The following is a 25066-nucleotide window of genomic DNA, read 5'->3' as shown; positions in this document are numbered from 1 at the left end:
GGCATGGGTTGGGAGGGGAAGGGTTTCCTGGATGCAGTATATGATTGACTGAGTTCCAGAATTTTTTAGGGTCAGATTTTAGGGTAGTGGGAGAGTTTGCATAGAAGTTGATCCTGTCCTTGTTGATAATTTTTGTATTTGATTTCTAAGTTCTTTGTAAGTCTGTAAGAGAGAAGGTGTCTTAGTTTTGGCCCATAATTTCCATATCTTGTCACGTCTTTTCATCAAGGCTCTAGTATGTTTGGTCAGCCAAGGAGCGGTGTTTGCTTTGATTCTGATAGTACGGAGGGGAGCTATGGAGTTGAGGATGTTTAGAAAGGTAGAGTTGAAAGAGTGGACAGCCTCATCTAAAGGGAGTGTAGTGAGATGGGACCAGTTAATATTAGGGAGTTGGTCTATGAAAGAGTCTGGACTAAAGGATGAGGTTTTGCGGGAGGTGATAAACCTGAAAGGTCTGGTGAAATGGGGAGTGTGTCTATTTACTATGATAGGGCAGTGGTCACTAAGAGAATCTGGTAGTGTGTGAGGGTTGTGGTAATTCTGGGGATGAGACACCAAAATCCAGTCCAGGAGAGACTGTGTCAGGTGTGACTTGCTAATATAGGTAAGAGAAGTGATTAGTTGCTCAAATCCATGTAGGTTGATACAAGAGGTAGTATGAGGAGTTTGAATTGTAAGCCAATCTATGTTTACGTCCCCTAGAATGATGGTTTCATTAAGGATGGTCTGTGAGAGGTGGTGTAGGATGTTCTCCAGTATACTAAGATTATCACTGGGGGGGATGTAGATTGCTACAACACTTATGGTGGTAACGTTTTTAAGGTTAATATTGGTAAGTAGGAGTTCAGCTGTAGAAAAAGTGGGTAGAGGGAGGTTTTGGGTAGTTATTGAGAGGTGGTCAAGGAAGAGTATGGCTACCCCCTCCTCCTCTTTTCTTTTGTTTATCAAGTCGTAGGATGTTATAGCCAGGTGGGGTAATTTCAATATCTTTATTATATGGTTTCAGACAGGTTTCAGTTAGGGTGACTATGTCAGGGGTATAGTTAGCTAACCAGGCATGGAAGTCCTGTACTTTATTTACTACACTCCTGAGGTTGATAGAACAGAAAGATACTTGCTTTTTTAAGAGGGTGAGGTTAGTAGATGTTTGTACAAGAGGATTATTATTTATGGTAGGTTGGGAGGGGCCTGGGTTAGGATGGATGTCTCCTGATAGTAGTAGTGGTTTGAAGTAGAGTAAGTGTTTAAAAGGGGAGACATTCTTTTTCTGCTTTGATGTGGTTGGGAGGGAGGGAGATAATTTTATTTTAAGAAGGGGTGTGGCATAGTTTGGGTTAGAAGGACTGGTTTGCAGAGGAGTCACAGGTTTGGTATTTGGATATAGAGTACTGTTTGTTGGGTAGAAGTAGGGTGGGGGTAGATGTGTGTGATAGAATGTGAGGAGGTATAAGTAGTAAAGTATAGGTATCAGGAGTAAGGCTTGAGGTTTGAAAGGCATGGTTTGAAGGTAGAATATGTGTAGAAAGTGGGAATGTTGAGGTGTATGAAGGTACTATAGGGAAAGAGGTGTGTCAGTAAGGATGACCCTTCCCAGATTATAAAAAAAAAAACAGAGGAAGCCAGCTCTTAGCAGAACTGCAGGAAGATGAATGTGCAAAAGGGACTGAACAACAATCTTGGCAGCCAAGAATAACAATGACAAAGTGTGATGGCAATATTTATATTTAGCGATATGGGAATGCGGCATTTCTGGTCACCTTCTGCTGCACACATCTGAGAACTATAACTGCATATCACATGCTAACATTCTGATCTCTGCATTAACTGTTACTGCAGCTAACTACAGCAAGTCTCCCATTACAACAGAAATTAATCTAAATATAGTGTGAAATCCCTCCGAGACTGCTTCATCAAAACTTAAAAAAAAAATGTTTGTGGGGAAAAATGGCAACCCCAACACTCTCATATAGTAGGCTGCATTTAATGTGTTCCTTACTTGATTAAATCGAAGGTTGCTGTACTTTAGGGTAAAGGCAGTTACCCATCTCAGTGACCCTTAACAAATCACATCATTCAGCAAACAGTACCAAATCTTTGCTACACATTAGTCATTGAAAAACATCATGCAGAGTAGCAGTTTTGCTGAGCCTACAGTGAAAATATAGTTCAAACGCTCTTCTCAGCTCAGCAACTAGCACCCTAAAGAGCAGGCTAGCATATCACAGTATCCAAACAGTATCCAGTATCTTCTTCTGGCTTTTTCCCTGTTAGGGGTCGCCACAGCGGATCACCTGTCCGCTCATGATTGGCAGTGGAGTTTTATGGTGTCGAGTTGCCAGCCCGCTGCCCAACCTTCCACAGAAAGCACACACACGCACGCACTTACACCTAGGGTCAATTTAGAGAGTCCAATCCACCTACAGCATGTCTTTGGGATGTGGGAGGAAACCGGAGCACCCAGAGGAAACCCACGCGACCACGGGGAGGACATGCGGACTCCACACAGAAGGCACCTCAGCCAAGGATCGAACCGGAGAACCTCTTGCTGTGAGGTGGCAATGCTAACCACTGCACCACCGTGGCCACCCCAAACAGTATCCAGTATAATGTTTAAAAACAAAAGCAATATAACTAATTCATCACAGCATTGCTACATCGATCCCTGGAATGCCCAAATGATTCTCAAACATCAAGTACAAGTAAGTGGCTGTTACTCCACCAGATACTTGCAAAATGACTATAAAAGGAACAAGACGGAATGTAAAGTACTTTCATCCAAGTAATTTTTTTGGATAACTTGTAGCAACCTTAATTCCAAACACTATTAAAAATAGACGTTTGTGAACTATTGATACCATCCTGTAAAATACTGCAAATACAGAAATAAAATTAAATAATGATGATGATGTTGATGATGATGAATACTAGCATTATAACTTACCAATTTTTTTGTGTCCATCCTTATTAATGTTTAGCTTACTTCTGTACAGCACCTTAGGGTGATTCAGCTCACAATACAGTGTGTGTGTGTGTGTGTGTGTGTGTGTGTGTGTGTGTGTGTGTGTGTGTGTGTGTGTGTGTGTGTGCATGTGTGGAGGGGGGTTAATGTAATAGTTTTTCAAACAAAAAGGACCACTGTATCAGTCATAATGTCTGGGAATTGGCTGCAGACAGGCATTCATTCATCTAGCTTGACTTCTTGAGCTTTGGATATCCTGAAAGAAGCACCGACAACCTCTATAGCAAACTCAGTACAAAAACAGAGAAGCATGTTTTTTTCAGGTGTGTGTGTGTGTGTGTGTGTGTGTGTGTGTGTGTGTGTGTGTGTGTGTGTGTGTATGTGCATAAAGAGCTCCCCAACATCTGTACTTGTGTACTTGCTGTAGCCTGGAAAGGGGATCTGATCTTGCCATGTTAAAGTGTGCTCTCCCTCCAAATGTTGGTGAGGCAGCGGGGGGGGGGGGGATAAAAGGGATTCCAACTCATCCCAAATCCTTGTGTGCAGGTACCTTGCCTTTGGGGAAGATTGGATACATTTCCTTACATGTCAAGACCTAGAACTTTTGAGGATTTTCCTTGCTGACATAATGGCTATCAAAAGCAAGGTCTTCCAGCATAAATACGTTACTGGAAATAAATACGAAGGTTCAAAATGGGGTTTTCTCTATTACAAAATGAATGTCTTTAAGATGGTGTACTGGAATCATTGAGGGTTTTGAGTGAAGAGCCCCTTTTATACATTGTTTGACAGAAGGGGTAGTGGTCGGTGAAGGCTCTAAGGGTAGGCAAGCTGAAGTAGCTGAGTGAGGCACACCTTAACTAAGGTGCAAGTCAGGTCCTTATCAAACAGGTCTACTAGAGACAGCAAGATTTCTGACAGAGAAGCTAATCAGTATACAGCTGTCTGCACACCAGATAATCTGCACCAGGTTGCCACGTATGATTTCTTGGGAGCAGCAAGAAGATATTAGTCCTCTGCACCACCACCACCACCACCACCACCACTGTCACTAGACACCAGGGATAATAAATAAATAAAATGTACAACTAAAAAAGAGAATTAAAATACAAAGTGAGGGGAAAGCTTCAGGCCCTGCACCTTTGACACAGGAAACAGCAGCATTAATACACTGTCCATCCATACACAACCCCTTTTCACATTTTTGCTCATGTGGTCAGGGTGTCACTTCAACAGTGACAATTATCTAGAGCCAAGGTTTACAGCACCAGGTGGCTAGCCCTGTCATGCTAGTTCTTGCACACCACACACTCACATGCACGCTTGTACTTATGTTCAATTTAGAGTGTCCGGACCACCTACTGCATGTCTTTGGATTGTAGAAGGAAACTGGAGCACCCAGAGGAAACCCACATGAACAGAGGAAGGACATGCAGTATCCACACAGAAGGCACCTTAGCTGAGAATCGAACTGGGGAAACTCTGTCTGTGAGGTGACAATGCTATCTGCTGCACCACTGTGCCACCCTTCATTAACACACTGTGCTAATTGATAAATCAGTCCAGTAAGGTTTCTTTACCCTATAGTGAGTATTTTGGCCATTATTTAAGGCATGCAACAGTTTGTGAGTTACAAGGGAAAGGGACAAGACAAATAGCCAAAGTAAACTATTGTCGATCAGATGTAGCTGGCACTGCCAGCTGAACAAAATTAATAATTAGGATACTTGACAACACATACGTTTTTCACATATAGGACAATAAGACAGGCTAATATTATACTAGTAGGTATGTGATTTGCTTAGAATATTGCATATCCACATTAGCAGTGTGATAAACTCTGTTCATGTTGCACATATATGGAGTGATGACTCACTCTGGCTATTGCACTAATAGTAATAGAAGAGATTGGGGCTAACTGTTCCAATTATTAAGCAATTGCCAAATAGTTACTATAGACAATATACTACAGGTTGTGGCATATTGATCCTATCATCTTCTGTCATACTTGACATTTGAGTTCAAAAGCCATATGGATAGAGGGAAGAAACTCCTGTTCAGTCTAGATGTTTTGCAGTGTAAGCTGTGATACTGTCTACCTGAGGGGAGACGGATGAACATGCCATGCACAGGATGGGTAGGGCTGTATATTATCTTCCTAGCTCTTTCCACATACCTAATCTCATGCAGATCATCCATGGATGGGACAGAGGAACCAATGATTTTTTTCCACAGCCTTCACTACCCTCTGTAGAGCCCTGCGGTCAGATGCTTTAAAATTTCTGTACCATACAATGATGTTATTAGTGAGTATACTCTCTATGGTCCCCCTATAGAAGGCTTTGAGGATGGTCTGTGCCAGGTTTCCCTTCCTCAGTTTCTGTAGGAAGTGCAGACATTGTTGTGCCTTCTTCACTGTGTGATTAATGTGAGACTTCCAGCATATGTCATCGCAGATATGCACCCTCAGGAACTTGGTGCCTTTGGCACTTTCCACTGACACCCCTTAATCTCCAAAGGTTGCAGTACCTCCCGTGTCCTCCTAAAGTCCACTATTAATCATTTGGTCTTGCTTACATTTAAGGCTAGATTGTTGCTGTTGCACCAGACTATCAGATGCTCCACTTCTTCCCTCTGCCTGAGAGAATGTTATTCATTTGCTAACAGTGTTAACTACTACAGTAAAGTGGTAGTTAACAGCAATTCAGAGACATGCAAATTAGGTAATAATGAGGTCTTTCCTCATTGTGGCTAACATTTATCTGAATCACAAATCTCTGCATTGTGCAGCCCTTTTTTACCACAGCTCTTACCACAAGCAGTGGAGCTCTTTCCGAATTCCCACAATAGTGTCCAAGAGTACAACTACATAGAGTCTTAGTTTCTGTCTTAAAACATCTTCTGTCATTTGTTTTTGGTGTAATTTATTAACTACTTTATTTAAAATATATGCATGTATGTGTGTATTTGTTTACTGTCAGTACACTGTACATAATGTCATATAATTTAATAAGTCACACAAAGGATGGCCTGTTTGTCAGTCCCAACCATTCTTCCCAGTGTGGAATTCTGGATAAAAGAACTAAAGAGAATGTGCAAAAATGAGGTATATATAAGGAATCCTCACATCTATCTGCCTCAGTGGCTACTGAGCATAAGATATGCGCCCATATCTCATAGGAAAGATACTGCTGCATTTCCAAATAATGGTCAGGAGAAGACACTGGTACAGCAGAGGTAACACAAATATTATGGTTTACTTTTACTGTGACCATTCCTCAAAGATCTACTGTTATGGTAAGTATACATACATGCAGGTGTATTATCTTCATTTTTTTACAATTTATAAGAATGCCCAAAGCATGATTTCTTAAAACAGAATGTGTGTGTGTGTGTGGGGGGCTAGAACCTCCCTACCCCCTCATACCCCACCCCATTTCCCCCATGTGGGAGGAAAACCTCCTCCTACACCCTCTAGATGTGTATATTTACTCTTTAGTTACATAACAGTGGGGCAGGGAGAAACCCCAAAATAAAGTACAATAGTACTGCAGGTCTGCCCAAGCAGCAGACCTGAACATATGTGATTGGGCAACTAAAATCAAAACAACTAGTCCTCTACAAAATGCAGGACAGACCATTTTACACAATTCCCAGGCAGATAAATGTTTTCAAATATAAGCAGACTTCTGTAATCTTACACTTCATATTTCTCTAATGAAGTACAGATGTGGCATGATACATGGAAAGATATGAAAGAATTGACTGATGTTCGGGATTAGCAAGTATAGAGTGCACTTCTCACTCTGAAGCAATACCATTTCCAGGAGAGCCACAGGAAAAGTCCCAGCTGGAATAATATTGTGTTCTATACAGCTCACTTACTGTAAGTTGTAACAGTTCTAATAGGCATAGAGAGAGGAATCCCAGACTGTAACCAGCAGATCTGGGTGTCTGAGGTAGGGCAGATGGGTGTGTCTATCCTGGGAGGGACGATTTGCATTCTAGGAAGGTGTGGTCTGTCATAGTCCTAGCAGAAGCTGGGGCAAGAATGGACTATTGGGATGGAGAGGACAGGAGGGTCCAGAGGTGTATCTTCCCAGGGCCTGGGGAGCAACCTGCTACCTGGACCATTTTTCATTGTTGGGCCAACTTTCCTGGGCATCACCATACAAAGGGTAGGGATTAGAACTGTAACCCAACAAGTAGTTCAAACTATTGTATATGGCAGCCCAGGTGCTCCAGTACATCTCATGCACCTCACTGGAACTTAGAGAGAGAAAGGATGAACCAACATTCTGATGTGGTATATAAATATTATAGTATTCACTGAAATATGGAGGTCAGTGGAGGGAACTTAGTAGGGAAGCCATGCCAAGCCCATGCCAGGCATTACCAATCAGTGCAACTTGTGCAATAAACAATTTGGAATTTTTCTAATAAAAACATGCTGAGATTCACCACAAGATATAAACTGGTAATCTGTAAAATTATTAGCAGTAGGTATGTGATACTACCAAGAAAATATGCTGGGCACAGTGCTCTCCTGTTTGCCATTACTTTTGCGTTGGACTGCCAGCATAGCTTAGAATTTAGAGTTACCAAATCGGTAAATCAGGTTAGTATACTCAACACACACACATTTAGTGCCTGAAACCTCTGCATGCAGTATGGCAGTCAGCAAGTTCCTTCATTATGACACACCTCAGCAGTCGCCCACTAAAAATTTATGTAATCAGACATTATGTGACTTAAAAATAAAGATCAAATAAAAGTGTTTGACTTTTCTTATTATGATTACAAAGTTCATGAGTATGTAAAAGTTCAAACTGTGTGCATGCATTAATAACATTTGGAGGGGGCAGTGTTAAGGAGAAATAATGGGTAAAACATAGCTGGCTGCACATGGAGTGGGTTGCAAAATTAAAAGATAGCAAAAGGAAAGCATTGCCAGTAAAGTAAGTCACACAACTGCCATCACATTAAATGCAAAAGATCAAGTCACAGAGAATAATAACTTCATATAATGATTACATTTTTACGTTCTTCCACTGCTGTGTCTGAAGAAAGAAAGAAGAGGCAGCCAAACTCTCATATGACAGTACTGCAATGTACATGCTGCGTAATGGAGAGACCAGGTAACAGATTAAACTATGCTGTTGACACCATAATGCCGTCATATGAAGGTTAAGATCTTAGTGAGAATATTGGTGGAACTTGGCAGTTGATAGATTTGTTTTGCTCTTCAGAAATCAGTTGATTATTGTATACTCTAATTATTTCATTTGATGTTCTGTGACTCTCACCCTGTAACCACTGGAGCTGGAGTTGAAAAAAATGTTATGTGAAGCAGGTACAATTTATAGATAAGGTTAATGCCCTGATATTTGGGTCTAATTCTCACAGCCTTCATTTACACACACAGACCAGTTCACACCTCATGGTTGTCTCTGAAAATGAACAGTCTTAGGACATCAGAAAGTGTTAATAAAATCTAAACATTTCAAGTGCAGTCCAAGCAGCAGAGAGGCAGGAAAGTTCAAACTTTTTCCAAAATGATGCAGGGATTGTGCATGTTAGCTAGACATGGTTAAAGAGAGCTCAAGCACAGATACAAGTGAAATGAATTGTAAATCACAGCAAGATAAACCGGTGGTACTGGTATTTACATGAATATCATTTAAGGTAGGCTACAGAAAAAAGGCAAAATGGCAACTGCTTATTGCCTAATGACATACAGAGTACCACATACTAATAAGGGAAAGTAAATGCAAATCAGTGTTACATAATCAGAGCATAACACATTTCCTGTTCTTTACATTTAGACACTTGTTCTTCAAACGTCTGTACAAAGAATACATTCTTGAATCATCACCAAGTGGTATAGATGAACGTCTCCTACAACAGCAGTGGTATTTAAAAAGAGGGCTATGTAACAGTGTGAATGAAGAAAACGTCATTTCAAACATTGTAAATGCCCACCGCTGGTATGATACAACTAATATAAATATGGTTACTTACCTCTTTAATGTTGTAATTGGTGCAGGCACTTGTCTCATAGAAGTCCATCCCGTATTCTTTAGCAAGCTACATGAAGGGGAGAAAAATTCTCTTATGTACTATCAATAAAATTTAAACAGGAGGCAGGACGTATCAAATAAACCAAGATAAATGCCTCTTTCAATATGTGCTGACCAGTAGCAGAAATATTATTTGCATCTCTCATTACATTGCAATCAGTCACAGCCTGTTTGCATATTTCATTTATGGGGCAAGGCTGAGGTCACCCTAAGGTATGTCATGATGATTACAATATCTGTCACCACTTCAAAAGTCAATCTGGCTGAGACTCGTAGCATAATACATCATGAATGTCTGACTGTCTCCTCTGATGCCATCAGCAGTTTCCTTCACTTGAATGGTTTGCTATGCCACAAGTGGATTTGCAGTCACATAGACACACACACACACACACACACACACACACACACACACACACACACACACACACACACACATACACACCTGGGAAAGGCTGGCACATGTTTACTAGCTATGCCCCCTTTTGTCCAGACTATAAGGTAGTTATTACTGCCACCAGTCACTCCTTATCAGCTACTTTAAGGCCCTTAACAAAGGGTGTCCAATCTTACTGTGTAATGTTACTATCAGTACAAATGGTAGTTTGACCAAGGCTATAAGGAGTGGCCCACAGTGTCACCAAATAAATATGCAAGCACTCTTAGAACTTAAAAATCTCTAGACAGATCAGCCACAATATTATTTTTTGTTAGCACAGTTAGTCAGGGAGAGCAGGCAAGGATGTCAGTAGAGAATTATGGCAAGCTGACAAGGAGCCAGTTGGCTGAGATGTGCCAAGCCAAAGGAGTGTGGTGCATGCCAACCTGAATAAAGTAGAGATGATTGCAGCCTTAGTCACAGCTGCATCACAAGCCAGCAACCAGGAGAACAACCAAATTGGCCTTGGGGATGTACAACTCTCAGAAAAATGACACTCAACACATATGTCCAAGCAATGATGAGTCTTCAGCAGTCAAAACAGAAGTTCATCAGTGTTTTGTGTCTGTCACAGTGCAATGCTATACTCCTTCTTATCCATATTATGGGTGCTGTGGATAGGGGTCATCGGCCACAGCTCCAAGATGTATCATGCATCACCTGTAACACACAACAGTGGTCACCCTTGTGTGTGGTCTACTACCTGCATTCATGGGACCAGACCATTAGGATCTCTGTGGGGGGGAAATGTGTACATCCAACAAGTAAATGACCTTACAGAAAGTTGCCCTGCATGAAAAGCAGGTACAGGTTGCACCTGTACCCAATATGGAAAACATAGAGCGGCCTGGATTGCATGGAGATACACAGTGTATAGTATGCTGTGCAGGGCGCTCCATCTGACAGCTGACATAGTGGAAGTTTGTCCAAATGACATACTGGACACTGTGTGGAGCAGGTGATGTCTTGAGGGCAATGTGGGTGCAGTCAATGTCCCAGAACACCTCATGGAAATGGGCTACATCAAAGAATTCCCTCATAGAGGTGGTTCCCTCCTCTGATGTCCAGGAAACTAAACATGTTTCTTCACATGGAGTTTATCTTAATAACTTTTGTAGGATTTGTAAGGCTGACACCTGTAAAACTCCTAACATGTCCATTGATGGACATTGAAGAGTCTGCCTAGGATTGGTGGTTAACGGCGCACAAACGTTTTTGTCCAAAAGTCTAGGCAGTCTACATGAGTCATTATATCTGACATATTATTCATTGATTCCTTGATTCTATTTGAGGATGGCACATGTCTACCAACTCCCAAATTATACCAATGTCCAAATGGTAGTTGCTGACAATGTCCTGGTCAAGAAGATAGTTATATGTCAGCTGCTAGTGGACCGTTCTGAAATGCAGAGGCTAGCAATATAAAACACAATATGTACAGCTGGAAAACGTTTTCATTGAAAAATGAAATCACTTCATGATGAAGTCTGCCCTCACCCCCCCTTACTTACATATACATGTAGCAACTGGTAAAACTTCATAGAAGTGTACAACTTCACAAATCCTACTATATAATATATAAATATATATATTATATATATATATATATATATAAAATATATATATTATATATACATATATATATATATATATATATATATATATATATATATATATATATTTATATATATATTTACAGAGCCATAATTGGCTCATCTAGTGCCCCAGTGCTGGTCTTCTAACTCCCACCCCACCCTCTTAAAAAAATAAATAAATAAATAAATAAATAAAACAGCCAATAGTTAAATCTATGCTACCCCCCAGCTCTTTAAAAAAAAGAAAGTCTGCAGTAAGCCGAATGGTCCATTGGCTTCCATACAGTCAAATATACATCCCTTTTTGTTCTTCAAGAGAAGAGAGGTCAAAAAGATGACTTTGGCTCCCATAGAGACTGCCCATGCTATGGAATAGACTTCCCATACATGTCAAACAGAGCACCTTACTTGCCCTCTTCAAGAGAAATCTTGATGATTGTATGGGAAATAGAAACTTCACCACAGGGATCACTCCAGTGGCTCTACTCGACAGAGGCACTGGGAATTAAGGTTGGGTTGCACGATGCTAGAGTAATCCTATGGGCTAGGCTTGTAAAGGCTCCAGGGCCATTAGCCTAGTACACATCTATGAACCTATGAACTTATAAGAAATCACATGGTGCACCAGCTTCCACAGCAGTCTATTCATGCCCCCCCCCCCTCCAGCTTTTCCAGTGACAAGTTAAAAAAAAAAGCTTCTATACTGGCATTTCGGTAAAGTTGTAGGAATGTGCGACCATGCCATTTAACACTTTGTACTCAGGACGACTGCCCTTTTTGCCATGCCCTTGCTGCTCTACTATATATTTCACCTGTAATGGAAAACTACATATTATTTAAATAAATTATTTAAATATGCTTCATCAAGAAATAACACTGACAGAATGCAACTTCAAATAATCCACAAAAAATGACAAAAACAGCTCCCACGCTCCTACTACTTTATCTTTACTCTACTGTTTAGCGATCTGTCACTATAAGTTGTAGCTCACACTCATTTACCTGCTTACTCAGAAACATATACACCCAGACATTCACAAAAAGTCTTACACACAGACATGCCAAAAGCCCTGCACTGCAACGCACATATCCTATTATATCCACTCACACCAAAAATGCAAATGCAAGAACGTACACTTACCACTGACATCTACATAGTGATATATATATACATAGATATAGATATGTGTGTATGTGTGCGGTACTTTATATGCGTGTGTGTGTGACATATACACATACGCACGTGTGCGTGTATATTGATGCATACACACTTTCTCCCATGAGAGTTTTAGCCCAGGTAGAAACTAAAACTGGTCCTTGGACCAGATCACTTATCCAATTAATAACTAATGAACTACCATTTGTGAATATTTGATGACTGTTATCCATTGATGAATGACATAGTAGGAAAGTGCTTATGTCCCGTTATAGAGTTAATTTTCTGCTGCCCTGAGAACTAACTGCACAACATTCACTTAGAGTGTTACTCATATTCCTTATCACACCTGAACTAAAGCCATTCCCTACTCATATTCCTTATTATACCTGAACTAAAGCCACTCCCTAAACTCTTCTTTTAAGCACATCTCTACCTTCGGTGGGCATCCCTTTCTGAGATGCTTTTAACAGCTGTGGTACTTCAGCACTTACTTCCATGGTTGTAATCATTATTTTGACTGTATTTTTAATACCTACTGTTACCATGTGACAGCACTAAATCCACAGCATGTGAGCTGATTTGTAGTAATAATCTGTCAGATGTAATGACTCATCTGTTGATGTAGTCCTAGTAGGACAGCATATGGTTTACTTATTCATCACCCTCAGATTACAGTCATGAAACTAATCTTACTGCTGTATGTGTCAGCAAGACTGTGTTTCTGTTATTATAAGCTTATAAATATAGTTATAATTGGAATCCTGCAGATATGGTCTTTGTGCTGCTTCTGAGAAAGAGGTGATAACCCAGTGAGACCTACCAGACAAAAAAGTACAAATCCATAAATGAAGATAACCTGAAAGAAAATTACAAAATGTCTATATGGTAAGAAAAGAAATCCTGTGCATGCCTGCTACATGTTTTTCTCATATCAGTATTTTTATTACTGTAGTTCTTCTCTGTGCAAGGGATATTAGGATAGTACACAATATCATATAACATCCTCTATCATGCAGATGTTATCTTTTCCCAGAAAGTAACTGCACAAGCTGACATGTTGCATGAGAGCGCTTAACATTTGGTAGCATCCTTTTATTTTCCATCCAAGTAAAAGAGCAGGAAATAACAGAAAAAAGTGTTTTGTGGAAGTAATCAACCAAGAACCACAAGTAACAGTACAAATAAGCATCTCACACTGCACTGTGAAGAACTAATGGCTCCAAGAAAAGAAACAATTATAAATATGAGTACACACTTTAATAAAACATTGAGCGCATTTGTCTTTAACACATTCAGACTTCCTCAGTTCTGACACAGCCATTAGGTGCATCGTTCTTCACAGGTTGTGCAGTGTGAGGCACTTATTTGGGCTATTACGTGTGGTTCATAAGAGCAGGAAATCCAGGTAAAGGTGTCTGAAAAAAACCCAGACTGTCCCTCAGGGAGCAAAACGTGCCACAGGTGACTTCCTCTTGTCTTCTTCCGTGATGTAGGTGCATCCAACTTGCAGTATGGAAATGGGAAGTGAACATGAGGCCCTTATAAATATACAACATTTATGAAAAAAGATGAAAAGTTCCTCCTGCACACCTCAGCTGCTTCAAGTGCATTGCTACTTGGGTATCTATGGCAAGGAGAACGCCGGACAGTATCTAAACATGAAATACATGGAGTGTTAGGACAACAGCATAAAATGCTAATATGGTATACAATAGAAATATCTGTCTATGTTCTCTTTCAGTAAAAAAATAAGTTTAGAGTCAATAGTGTTAATAAGAAGAAGCACAATGATCAGTTGAAATATCTTTGCCTCACAGTTATAGGGTTCAAGGTTCTGTCCTGACTTCCAGTCACTGTCTATGTGATGACTGTATGCTCCCCATCTGGCTATATGAATTTTCTCAAGGTTCTGTGGACTCCTTCCCAAAATATGCTGGCTGAGTAATCACATTAAACTGTCTTCACGTATCTTATTAGCCACTGGGGCCTGATGCATAGCTGAAAAGGTCTATGGACAGCCATCTTGTCTGCTAGATAGATGGATACCTAGATACATAGATACATAGACTAGTTAATTCATTAATTAAATAATACGAACATGGTTGCTATAATGAGGGAAAATAATAATATGAAAAATGGCAAATATATCCTTTTCTAGTTTTCATTATGTCAGAATATTTACTGCAGGGAGGCTTATTCTACAAAGGAAGCACTGCGTATCGATGAAGCATCACATTTAAAAATTATCTGTAATGTTACCTGCACCTTGCATCATAAAACTTTGTTTCTCAACAAGTCTATGCATAAATCTTCAAGCATGTTTACATTCTTTTGTAGAAAAATTATATTTTTGTCTAATATTAAGTTAAAAAGATTGCTTTAAAAATTTCTCAATGCAGAAGTTAAATTGATCCTCCTCCCACTGGCCTAATGTGCCTACAGAACATAAACACATCATCATTCAGGTATGTAGTGGTAGTAAGAATTAATTGTAATGTACAGAATACTGTAAAGCAATTATGTAATTACCAACCTGTTAAATTAGCAGTTAAGGCACAAGAAAATCTTAGTTCTTTTTCCAAAGTTTAGTTTAACAGATTGGCAATTACCTAATTGTTTCACAAAACTTTATATGTTACAATTAAGCCTAATTATTACTTGCCTAAACAATGAAGCAGTAACACTCTACCAGAGTGTTAATATTAATGCAGGACAGTGGGAGGTCAGTCAATTAGGCTTCCGCATTAGGCAGGAGTTGCCAGAGTAAGTGTTTAACATTTTTTAATCTATTTTTGTCCCTCACAGCCCAGTGGACTCTGGTGCCTATCCGGAATTGCCAGGTGCACTACCCTGTCCAGGCCATCCTTTGTCTATCTCTAATAAGGGCTGGTGACAGGGATGAGATGAAGATGTCCTGAGTCTGCATCATACTGCCTGAAGTGTTTTTCCTATTAATATTTTCACCCACAGTGCATACACATCAACTCCCTGTCTGTGATGTGTGCAATGGCCAGGCTATGCCAATCCACTCATTTCTGCAAGGACCTTATGTTTGTAAGCCACACCCTCAGGAAGCACTTCATGGTTTTCCAAGCCTCTGCCATAGAAATCTAAAGTTAATGTGTACCCTGGGCATGAGCCCCTCCCCTCCAGGATTGGTAGCTCCTCCCTGCCAGTGCTTCAGACATCTGAGCTGCTAATCGAACCTAGAGTCACCTGGGACATGGTAAGAGGTTTATCTGCCATGCATGGCATTGTTATAAGTAAATATTTAATTTCATGCTTCAAAACATCTTTTTTTTTTTTTTGCAATAAAATAGTGTTCTCAAGCATGAAGATGCGTACAAGCACTTTTTTTGTTGAAAAGTAGATCTCTTACTAAAATGTTGTACGTGATCTTTAAGTCTGGTAGCTACACTGTAGGTCCCTCCAGAGATTCATACCTTCTCACATTCTTGCAGTGAAAACTGCTTGATGTTTAAAACTCTGAAATGGCTGTCAATTACAGAAAAACTATGAATTGTATTTGCACAAATAAAAGAATGCCTAAACATTAATAACCATGTCTTTAGCAGCACTAGGTAACTGAATCACTTTTAATACACTATACTGAGATGCATCTCAAAAAAGTGTACTCTTTTTAGTGTGAAAAAATGGTCCAAAGTCAAAATTCATAGGTACAACAGTCTTAGCAAGAACTACAAATGCATTAACAAATGCAGATGAGGTTTACAGATGTATGCCATGTAAATTCCATCTACGAAACAAACAAAAAAAGACACACACATGCAGACTCACACATGCATGTGCACACACACACACACACACACACACACACACACACACACACACACACACACACACACACACACACACACACACACACATAGAAATGCAAACACAAGAGTGCATACAAACAGACATGCAGACATTCACAATGGAAATGCACACACATGTACACAAAGAGAAGCATACACACATGCACATACATACAGAGACACACACCAGTATAAGTGGTGATCTGAAGAAAAAAAGTATGAGAACATAACCTGGGATATAAGAGTATAATATTTATAAAGCGTGCATGGTAATGTAGTAATCAGCTCACCTTCAGGCCTTGATCTTTTCCCACTTGCCTCTTCTGTTCTTCGTCAGCTTTGTTCCCAACTAGGATCTTCTGAACTCCATCAGGTGCATACTGTAACAACACATGACATTTATTAGTTTTGCAGTGCTATTAAAGAGAGTTACAGACTTCACGAGCTGGTGCTTTTGGGGACCTGGGGTTTGTAAGGCATTAAAATGTCTTTTTTATGATGATTATCTTTGTAGGCGAAGCCTCTACTCGCTTTCTTGTGACCGCAGCACAGGTTTTGTATCATCCAGGCTAAAGTATTGTGGCTCACATATGCTAAGCTTCATCTGGCCACTGCTGACCTAAGATAACAGGACAAATAGATCAAACAACTGTGTCAACTTTTTATTCAAACGATCAGCAGAGACCCAGCCTCTTAGTTATATCTGCATACTACCTTAATAAAATTAAAGCAGGAACAAAAGAGTAACACAAAACAGACTTTGATGACACAGTCTGTCTATGTTCCCAAGTTATTAACTGTAACTGTACCTCTGCACACCTTCAAAATGACAGCTGCAACAATAAAAAGTTCCACTTCTACAGCTGTGTCTTATGAGACCTACAAACTGTAAATAAAAAATATTTTTTACGCTGCACTCTAGTCTTTAACTTCTTACTTTCACTGTGTTCCCTTATTTCTCTTTCTGGAAGATTTTGTGAACCCACTTTGAATTACCCAACAGTTTGTCATGCTTCCTTTTCCTGTTTTTTTTTTTTTTTTTTTTTTAGCTTGCTGTATTTTGTTTTTTTGATGCCTTCTAGTATATGCCAAGGAATGTATGACTCACTTTCATCTAAAATGCTTGCATTTTGCCTGTTATGGTAGAGATGGGGTCGCCTGCACAGATTATTATACCCCCACTGCGGTTTTATGAGTTGCCCTTACAGTGGAACAGCAACCTCATTTTAATGAATGTCTGTTCTTAGGTCAGTTCCTCACCCTTCTCAGTCCATACACTTTCCAAGGGCTTTGCATTGCTAGCTGCATTACTTTAAACTTCTTTACACTAATTCTAGCATGCCATATGTCATTGTATCAGCCTAGAGAAGTCAGGTCTTGTCCTTCCCAATGCGTCTTGTGTAACAGTCCTCTTGCAAGTTTTGAGCAATTCAAAAACATGAACTTTTCCTTCTGATCTCTGTGCAACACGACATATATACACAATTATCAGACTAACATTTTTCATTTCCTTACTGTGAGTCTTTTTCCAACTGAGAATATACATATAAATATATATATATATATATATATATATATATATATATATATATATATATATACATATTTATAAATATTACATATGTGTGTATGAACAGGAATGCATTCTAACTCTAAGGTCAGACAACCTCAGGAAAATAAATAACATTTTCCCTGAGTGTGTGCAACATCAGGGTTAAAAAAAATTAAGTTCTTGGAATGTGAGGTAAGCAGCCACTTACATGACTATACAGGACAGCTTGCCACAGCAAAAAAAGAATATGTACACATTTTTGCAGATTTATTTATTTATTATTTATTTTACATTTGTTGACTGGGACAGTCCAACTGGATATATGTCCATTTTCAGCAGGGGCCCAGGGAGAAAAGCTCCAAGATAATAATACACATTGAAGATTTAGTAAATGCTAATTTCAAGCAGATTACAGTCATAAGCAATACCAACATTTAGCACATATAGTGCTAACTTATTATAAAATACTTTACAAGACATAACATTATTTTCAAAGTTATATATACATAACATTACATTCAGGTTTAAGACACATTGAGCAGCAGATGGAGTGGTAGAAAAAAGTTAGAAGTAGTTGAAGGTAATGCACCTAAGTAATAGAGAGGTTACTAGTCGGGGTTAGTGCAAGGACATAACCAATGAGTTTTGAAGTATTTCTTGAGTTTGTTTTTGAATCGTGTTAGTGAGGGTTCTAGGGTCAAGTCAGCTGGGAGTCTGTTCTATGTTTTTCCAACAGAGTTGGCAAACAGTGAGTCCCCAGCTGAGTAGTTGGATTTGTATGTTTGAACTAGGAGTCTAGTGGATGATCACAGTGGCCGGGTGCTGGTGTAGGGGCTGATAATATTTTTTAGTGCAGGTGTATTTTCTGGTTGGTAAAGGACTTTATGTGCCACTATTAGCTGGATGAACTGCAGTAGGCTAGGCAGTTCAAGCCATCCTAGGCGATTTAGGTTGTGACAGTGGTGTGTCCAGTAGGCTGTGCCAGTAGCAAATCTGGCAATGTGGTTATAGCAGGATGATAGTTTATTAAGATCTGTTTTGTTTAAGTTGGAGAATAGAGGTGATGTGTAGAGAAGAGTTGATAGTAGATGGGAACAGGCAATTGCAGTTCTTGCAAGTGGGGTAAGGAAAGGTTTGTTTCTGTAAAGAGGGCAAAGTTTTTTATTAATGGTTTTGATAGTTTGATTGATATGCACATCAAACTTCAGGCTGTTATCAACTATGACACCCAGTAGTTTAGTTTGGGCTTCTGGGGAGATGATAGTGCCATTGTTAGCAGTTATGTTGAAGGATGGCCGGGGGGTCCTGCGTGTGGGGGGAGAAGAGGAGCAGATTAGTTTTGTTGAGGTTTAATATTAGATGTTGATTGGAGGGCCATTTTTCCACTGTACTGAAGGTATTTTGGGTTAATGTAAATAAAATAGCTGGTGAGGTGTCAGAACAAATCAAGATGGGAGTCATCTGCATATTGAATGCAGGTAGCATCTGGGATGACTGAATGAAGGTCGTTGATAAAGATGGAAAAAAGAAGGGGTCCTAGTATCGAGCCCTGGGGAACTCCTAATGTGATGGGTAGGTGAGATGATAGCTTGTCCTGCCATAGGACTGCCTGTTGCCTGCCCTGCAGGTAGGATTGAAACCATTGTAGTGTATGGTTGTTTAAGGAGAAGGCCTTCAAGGTATTTATAAGCATTTTGTGGTCAGCCATGTCAAAAGCCTTGGACAGATCTAGAAAGAGTGCTGAGGATAGTTTGTTATTATTGCTGTTGTGGTTAATGATGTTAGAGAAAGAGAGGAGGACAGAAGTAGTACTGTGGTGTGGCTTAAAGCCATGCTTGTTCTGTGTGAGGTAGTGCATAAGCTGTATGTGTACACACTTCTCCATAATTTTAGCCAGAGGTGACAGAATAGCTATGGGTCTAAAATTTGATAGTTCAGTGAAACTGCCTCCTTTATGGAGAGGTATGACATGGAAGATTTTCCATATAGTGGGTACAGTAGCTTCAGATACAGCTCTGTTGATCAAGATTGAGATAGGGTTTGCTATGGTGTGAGCAGCCTTTTGCAGATAGTCTGCTGGAGGAGATCGGCAGCCAGGGTGGTGGGTCTTAGTTTCTTAAGTAGGCATGAATAAGTTGAGTAGGAACAGGTTGGAAGATAAAGTATGTTTGGGTACTGGGTGTGGCTGCATTAGAATTAGAGCCATTGGGAGAGAGTTGGCTGGCTAGAGACTGGATAGTCTCTGTGAAGAAGCTGTTGAAGTTATTAGCAATGTCTACTGGGGATTTTTGTTGTGAAGCTGAGGGGGGGTACAGTGGCGGTTTGGCCTGGGTGGAGTACTTTGTTTATTCCTGCCCAGAACTTTTGAGGTTTGTTTTGGTGTTTTTGCAGTAGAAGGTAGTAGTAGTTCTTTTTGTCTAAGGTTATGGATTTTTTAGTGTCATTCCTTAGCTGTCTGAATCTTAGTTGATCAAGTGGGGCTTTTGTTTTTTGGTAGGTGGCCCATGCTTTGTTTCTGAGTGAAATTTTGGTTTTGGTATCTTTAGAAAGCCATGGTACAATATTAACTTTGGTTCTAGTAGAGTGGCTGGGAGCATGGGAGGTAAGAATAGCAAGGAATTTGGTGTTAAAGTATGCTACTGCTTCATCTAGGGGGGAGACTTTTTATTACTGACCAGTTGCATGCCTTAAGTTCATTTTGAAACTTGGTGAGAATAAAATTCTTGTTGTTTCTTAATGTTCTATAGGTGGGTTGGTAGGAGCAGTCTATTTTGAGCTTGATTACATAGGTGAGACAGTGGTCACTTAGGTCGTCAGGCAAAGTGCTTAATTTATAGGACTGAAGATGGGTATTGACGAGTATCCAGTCTAGAGTACTTTCCTTGTTATTGGGTTTTCCTGTCCTGGTGAGGGAGGTTTTGATTTGAGTAAATCCATAGATGTTTATGTGGGTTGTGGAGGTTTCACAAGAGCAAGTGTTCCAGTCAATGTTGAAATCCCCAAGAACAATTGTTTCTTGGGGGTAGTTATTGGATAACCAATATAAGAAGTATTTTAAGGTTTCTGTGTTCCTCCCTGGGGAATGTAGACACAGACAATGTTTACATTTTTGTTTTTATTAATTTGTAGTTTTGAGATAAGAATTTCAGCATTATCGAACTGGGGTGGTTGTTGGGTGTCTGCTGTGCTGACAGATAGGGTAGACTTGTAAATTATGGCTACCCCACCACCCTTTCTGGTGGTACAGTCTAGTCGAAAGATACTGTACCCTGGTGGCAGAATCTCATTGTCCTTGGTGGCAGGCATTAGCCACGTTTCTGTTAGGAATAATATATCTGGGGAATGAACAGCTAAGAGGGCATGCAGGTGCTGAGTTTTGTTATTTATGCTCTTAATGTTTAGATGGCAGGCCAGCAGTGAGTTAGGAGATCTATTTGTTGGAGCTATGATGGTAGGGGATATAGTAGGGAGATTAGAGTCAACAGGTGGGGATGGACCAGGGTTTGGGTGGATGTCGCCATCCTTTGTGAGGTTGTAGTGTATCCTGAGTATGAGTTTTAAGATTTTGAATAAAGTTTTGTAATAGTGTCTAGTTTTAGGACTAGTGTAACTAGGTCTAGTAAGAAGGTAGTATTTAGGGGTTAAGGAGGTAAGCATGAGGGGGTGAGTAAGGGTGCATTATTATCTGTTGTAGCTGGGATGGATGTCTGGAATTTAGGGTAGCAGAAACCTGGGTGACCCTGACATTTGTAGGTGGTTAGGAGATATGGGATGAGTAACAGGGGTAGAAGTAGAGTTAATAAGACCATTTTGGGTGATAGCAATCTTACTGAATGAGACTTGAAACTTAGGCAAAAGGAATAGTAGAGTTAGAGGACTGGTGGTATTGGGTTGAGGGTGGTGCTGTTGAGTGACAAGTCGTTGCTGATTGGTTTAAAAAAGTGGGGTGTGGTCTAGTACCAATAAATCTAGCAGCACCAGGGGTGGGAGGGATTGGGGGCAGGATGGGATGCGAAGCGAGCCCGAGCAAAGCAAGGGCAAGCAGAGCAGGGATGAACCAATGCATGTACTAGGTTCTAGCAGTTTAACTTGTTTGAGGAAAGAGGGGGCGGGGGGGGGAGAAGGCAGTAGGAGTGGTTAGAGGGATACCTTGATTGACTCAAGACGTTTAATGTAAGGGCCTAAAATCTGCACTCAGCACTTTAATGTTACTTGCACTCAGCACTTTAATTTTACTTATGTTTAGCAGGAAAGACAGACCAACATTATGCAATTTTGAGGATTTGTACAAGGGTTACCTGTTCAAATGTCAGACAAGTAAGTAAAACGTTCAACAGGAATCTACGTCTGAGTGTTAGAAAGCCAGAAAGGTACAAGGTATACCTGTAAAAATTAGGGTCGGAGAGACAAATGTAAGAGTCAGTGTACTTTAGTTACAGGGGAAGGAGGCAAACACTCAAGTAGAAAAGAGCCCTATGGTTGACCAAAATGGTGACTTGCTTAATTACACAGCACTGTAAGAGAAAGCTTAACAAATGCTTTTTGTATGTGTAACCTACTATGATTAATTGCTGGGAGAAACAGTTTTTGTTGTTAGAGACTGTGGTGGCCAACTGCAATCCTGTAGACACTGTTATGCAGGAGCTGCGTTATGCTAGTGTAGGTAAATGCAGAGTTCAATCTGATTAATTACTGGGAGAAACTGTTTTTGTTGTTAGAGACTGTGGTGGCCAATTGCAATTGATACTGAAATTTGATCTAATGACCTTCAGGATTCCCAATGGTAAACATGGATTTCCTGTGCTGTTACTCTATTTCCCATTATTCATCCATGCTCAAGTGCTTATACCTAAGCACTGATAGGATAAACATGTAACAGAAACATAAAACTATCAGGAAAGGATAAAAAATGTACATTATATAAGACAGGCAAAGACCATCAAAATATTTAAATAATTTGTTATCTAAGGCAAACAGTCAAGTAATGGAGCTTTAAAGATTAACCAGAAAATTACAATACTTTGGTTACGTTGGTGAAGTAGCTATAGAAAGGATAATACTTAGTAGTGGTGGGAGGGGATACTGGACAACTAGTTTAATCATCACAGAGTCTTAAGCACATATAAAATGAACTGGCGACAAAAGCAAACAGAAAGCTCAGGAAAAGCCATTTCAGTAATACTCACTTTAAATATTCTTTATTTCACTAATACACACTTTATATATTCTTTCAGAACACTGTAGTGAATCCTATCAAACACCGCTTCTTTTTTCAACCTATTACAACTTATTGAGTTCCTGCTGCTCCTAGGCCATAGTCTCACACCTGGCAACTTGGACTCACTGCAGTTCACACAGGCTGCCACTTCTGCTCAAATTCAAATACGAGTTTGGACAAGATGTGTCAGCCATGCAGAGAAAGTGGAGCTGCTGAACCTTGCCCAAAATATATATTTGAGTTTGCAAATATAAGTGTGGCAGACGTGGGGAGGAAGTTGGAGAGACTGAAATTTAGATTAAGCTTTTGGCAATGGCCAGGAGGGGAATTTAAATTTAGCGAAAAAGAGGGGAGATTTAGATGTAGACAGTGGGAAGGTAGTGTGGGCTGAGGGAGTAAACAGGAACTTTATATTTAGAGAGTGATCAGGGAGTTTAAGTTTAGGAGTGGTAGAAGAGTTTTAGGGTTAGTGTTAGAGTTTACGGTTAAGGAGTGGTTGAAGAATTTAGGTTTAAGGAGGAAGAGGTTTAGGGAATGATCAGCAAATGTATGTTTATGGAACAGGAGAGGAGTTTTATGTTTTGGAAGCGAGTGAAGAATTTAGGTTAATGAATGAGAGTAAGTTGTGTGCTTAGGTTTAGGAAGTAAGAATTCCGGTTAGGGACTGGATGGGATTTTAGGGTTAGAGTTAAGGTTCTGGGAAGGCTATTTTTTTACTAATGACTTTGCTAAGGTCATCTTTCACTGTAATGTTGTTTAGTAACTGCATTTCTAAGTCAGCATCAGTACATATCTGGAATTATTTCACTTTTTCTGTCACTGGTAACTGTGATACTACCCAAAGAATCTCTAATAGTCATACTTCTAGCAACTCTATATTCATCTGAGTTCCTTGTCTGGTCTTGGTTTCACCTTTCAGATCATCCTTCTGTAAACACCATTTCTGCAACCTCGGAGCTGCCTTGCACTAGGATGTTTTGAATATGCCTTGCAAGGGGTTGTGTTTTTTTGCCAGAGACATACACATGGAATTCTTCACACCCATATACTACTGCTAACAGTTCCTTTTCTAGCAGCATATCTCTTTGGTACCTCTGCAAACACTCTTGGTCCATAGTAAACTGGTCTGTTTTTTGCATGACAACATATAATATATACCAGTCTGACTAACAACATCTACTTGCAAAATAACTGACTTATTTATATCATAGTACTTTAAAATAGCATCTGTTACTAGTCTCTTGAGCATTTCAAAAGTTTCTTCCTGGTCACAGCATCTGTTACTAGTCTCTTGAGCATTTCAAAAGCTTCTTCCTGGTCACAGCTCTATTCCCATACTGTATCTTGCTTCAACAACTTTCTTAGACACTAGTTATATCAGGCATATTAAATGCGAATTTTGCAACATTATTTCTAGAAGCTTCTGTGATGTGTTATGCATCTGGCATTGACATTTGCACAACTATTCAGTTTTGTTTTCCAAGATCAGGTATTGGCCAACTATCTTCCTTGGGATGTAGAAAATGGCATTAACTCATCATTACCATAGTTTGCAGGCTTGATCCTTCATCATCGGAACTAATAAGGAAACTTAGGTTATATGGGGTATAGTCAAGAAGACAACTTCTGTATCATACAGCCAGTAACAAGATGAATCAATTCTCACATATTCTTGTATATGACTTTGTAGAGAAGCATTTTGAGTGAAATGTGGAGTCTTAAACAAAAAAACAAACAAAAAACAAAAGGAGATTAAAGTACTTTATAGACAAGCCACTATTTAAATTTTTTAAAAAAACAAGAATTTTCATGTTAGTGAAAATGAATTTCTGTGGAAGAGCTTCAACTTAACTGAAGTTGCTTAAGCATGGACAATTAGTGTTTCAAAGAAAACAAAACTATGTAGGTTAATGAAAAGCAAAATAGATCATTTTCATATATTAAGTTAATACAAATATATGTGAAGATATTTCAAGTAATCTCTAAACAATACAGAAAGTTAAGTGTTTTAAGTCAAAAACAGATGATAAAAGAATATGTGTTGGTGGAAAATCTGCAATTAGTTTGTACTGTTGTAGGGACACTTGCTTAAATACTAGTTTGCGTGTGGCAGGAAACACTAGACATCAAATGGCCGAATGTGAGCGAGCATATTGAACATACTAATGCCTCTGATGCTACCAGGAAGGACTGAATAAATTATAGTGCAACAGCTGATCTACTTTGCATAGCTAATGACACTCCAG

General features: G+C 39.6%; 1 protein-coding gene across 1 annotated transcript in view; it reads right to left on the bottom strand.

Moving 5' to 3' along the window:
• Positions 1-25066, bottom strand: part of RAB15 (RAB15, member RAS oncogene family) — a 768359-nt gene that overhangs the window by 21652 nt on the left and 721641 nt on the right. The window contains exons 5-6 of the mRNA XM_044074140.1: positions 16341-16430; positions 8981-9046 (exon numbers count right to left, since the gene is read on the bottom strand). Coding sequence (XP_043930075.1) covers positions 8981-9046; positions 16341-16430 — 156 coding nt within the window. The remainder of the gene's footprint in view (positions 1-8980; positions 9047-16340; positions 16431-25066) is intronic.

This window comes from Protopterus annectens, chromosome 6.part0 (genome assembly GCF_019279795.1).
Source record: "Protopterus annectens isolate FY-2018-M chromosome 6.part0, PAN1.0, whole genome shotgun sequence".
NCBI lineage: Eukaryota > Metazoa > Chordata > Ceratodontiformes > Protopteridae > Protopterus > Protopterus annectens.
Note: the sequence above shows the minus strand (reverse complement) of the source record. Positions and strands in the feature narration are given on the sequence as shown.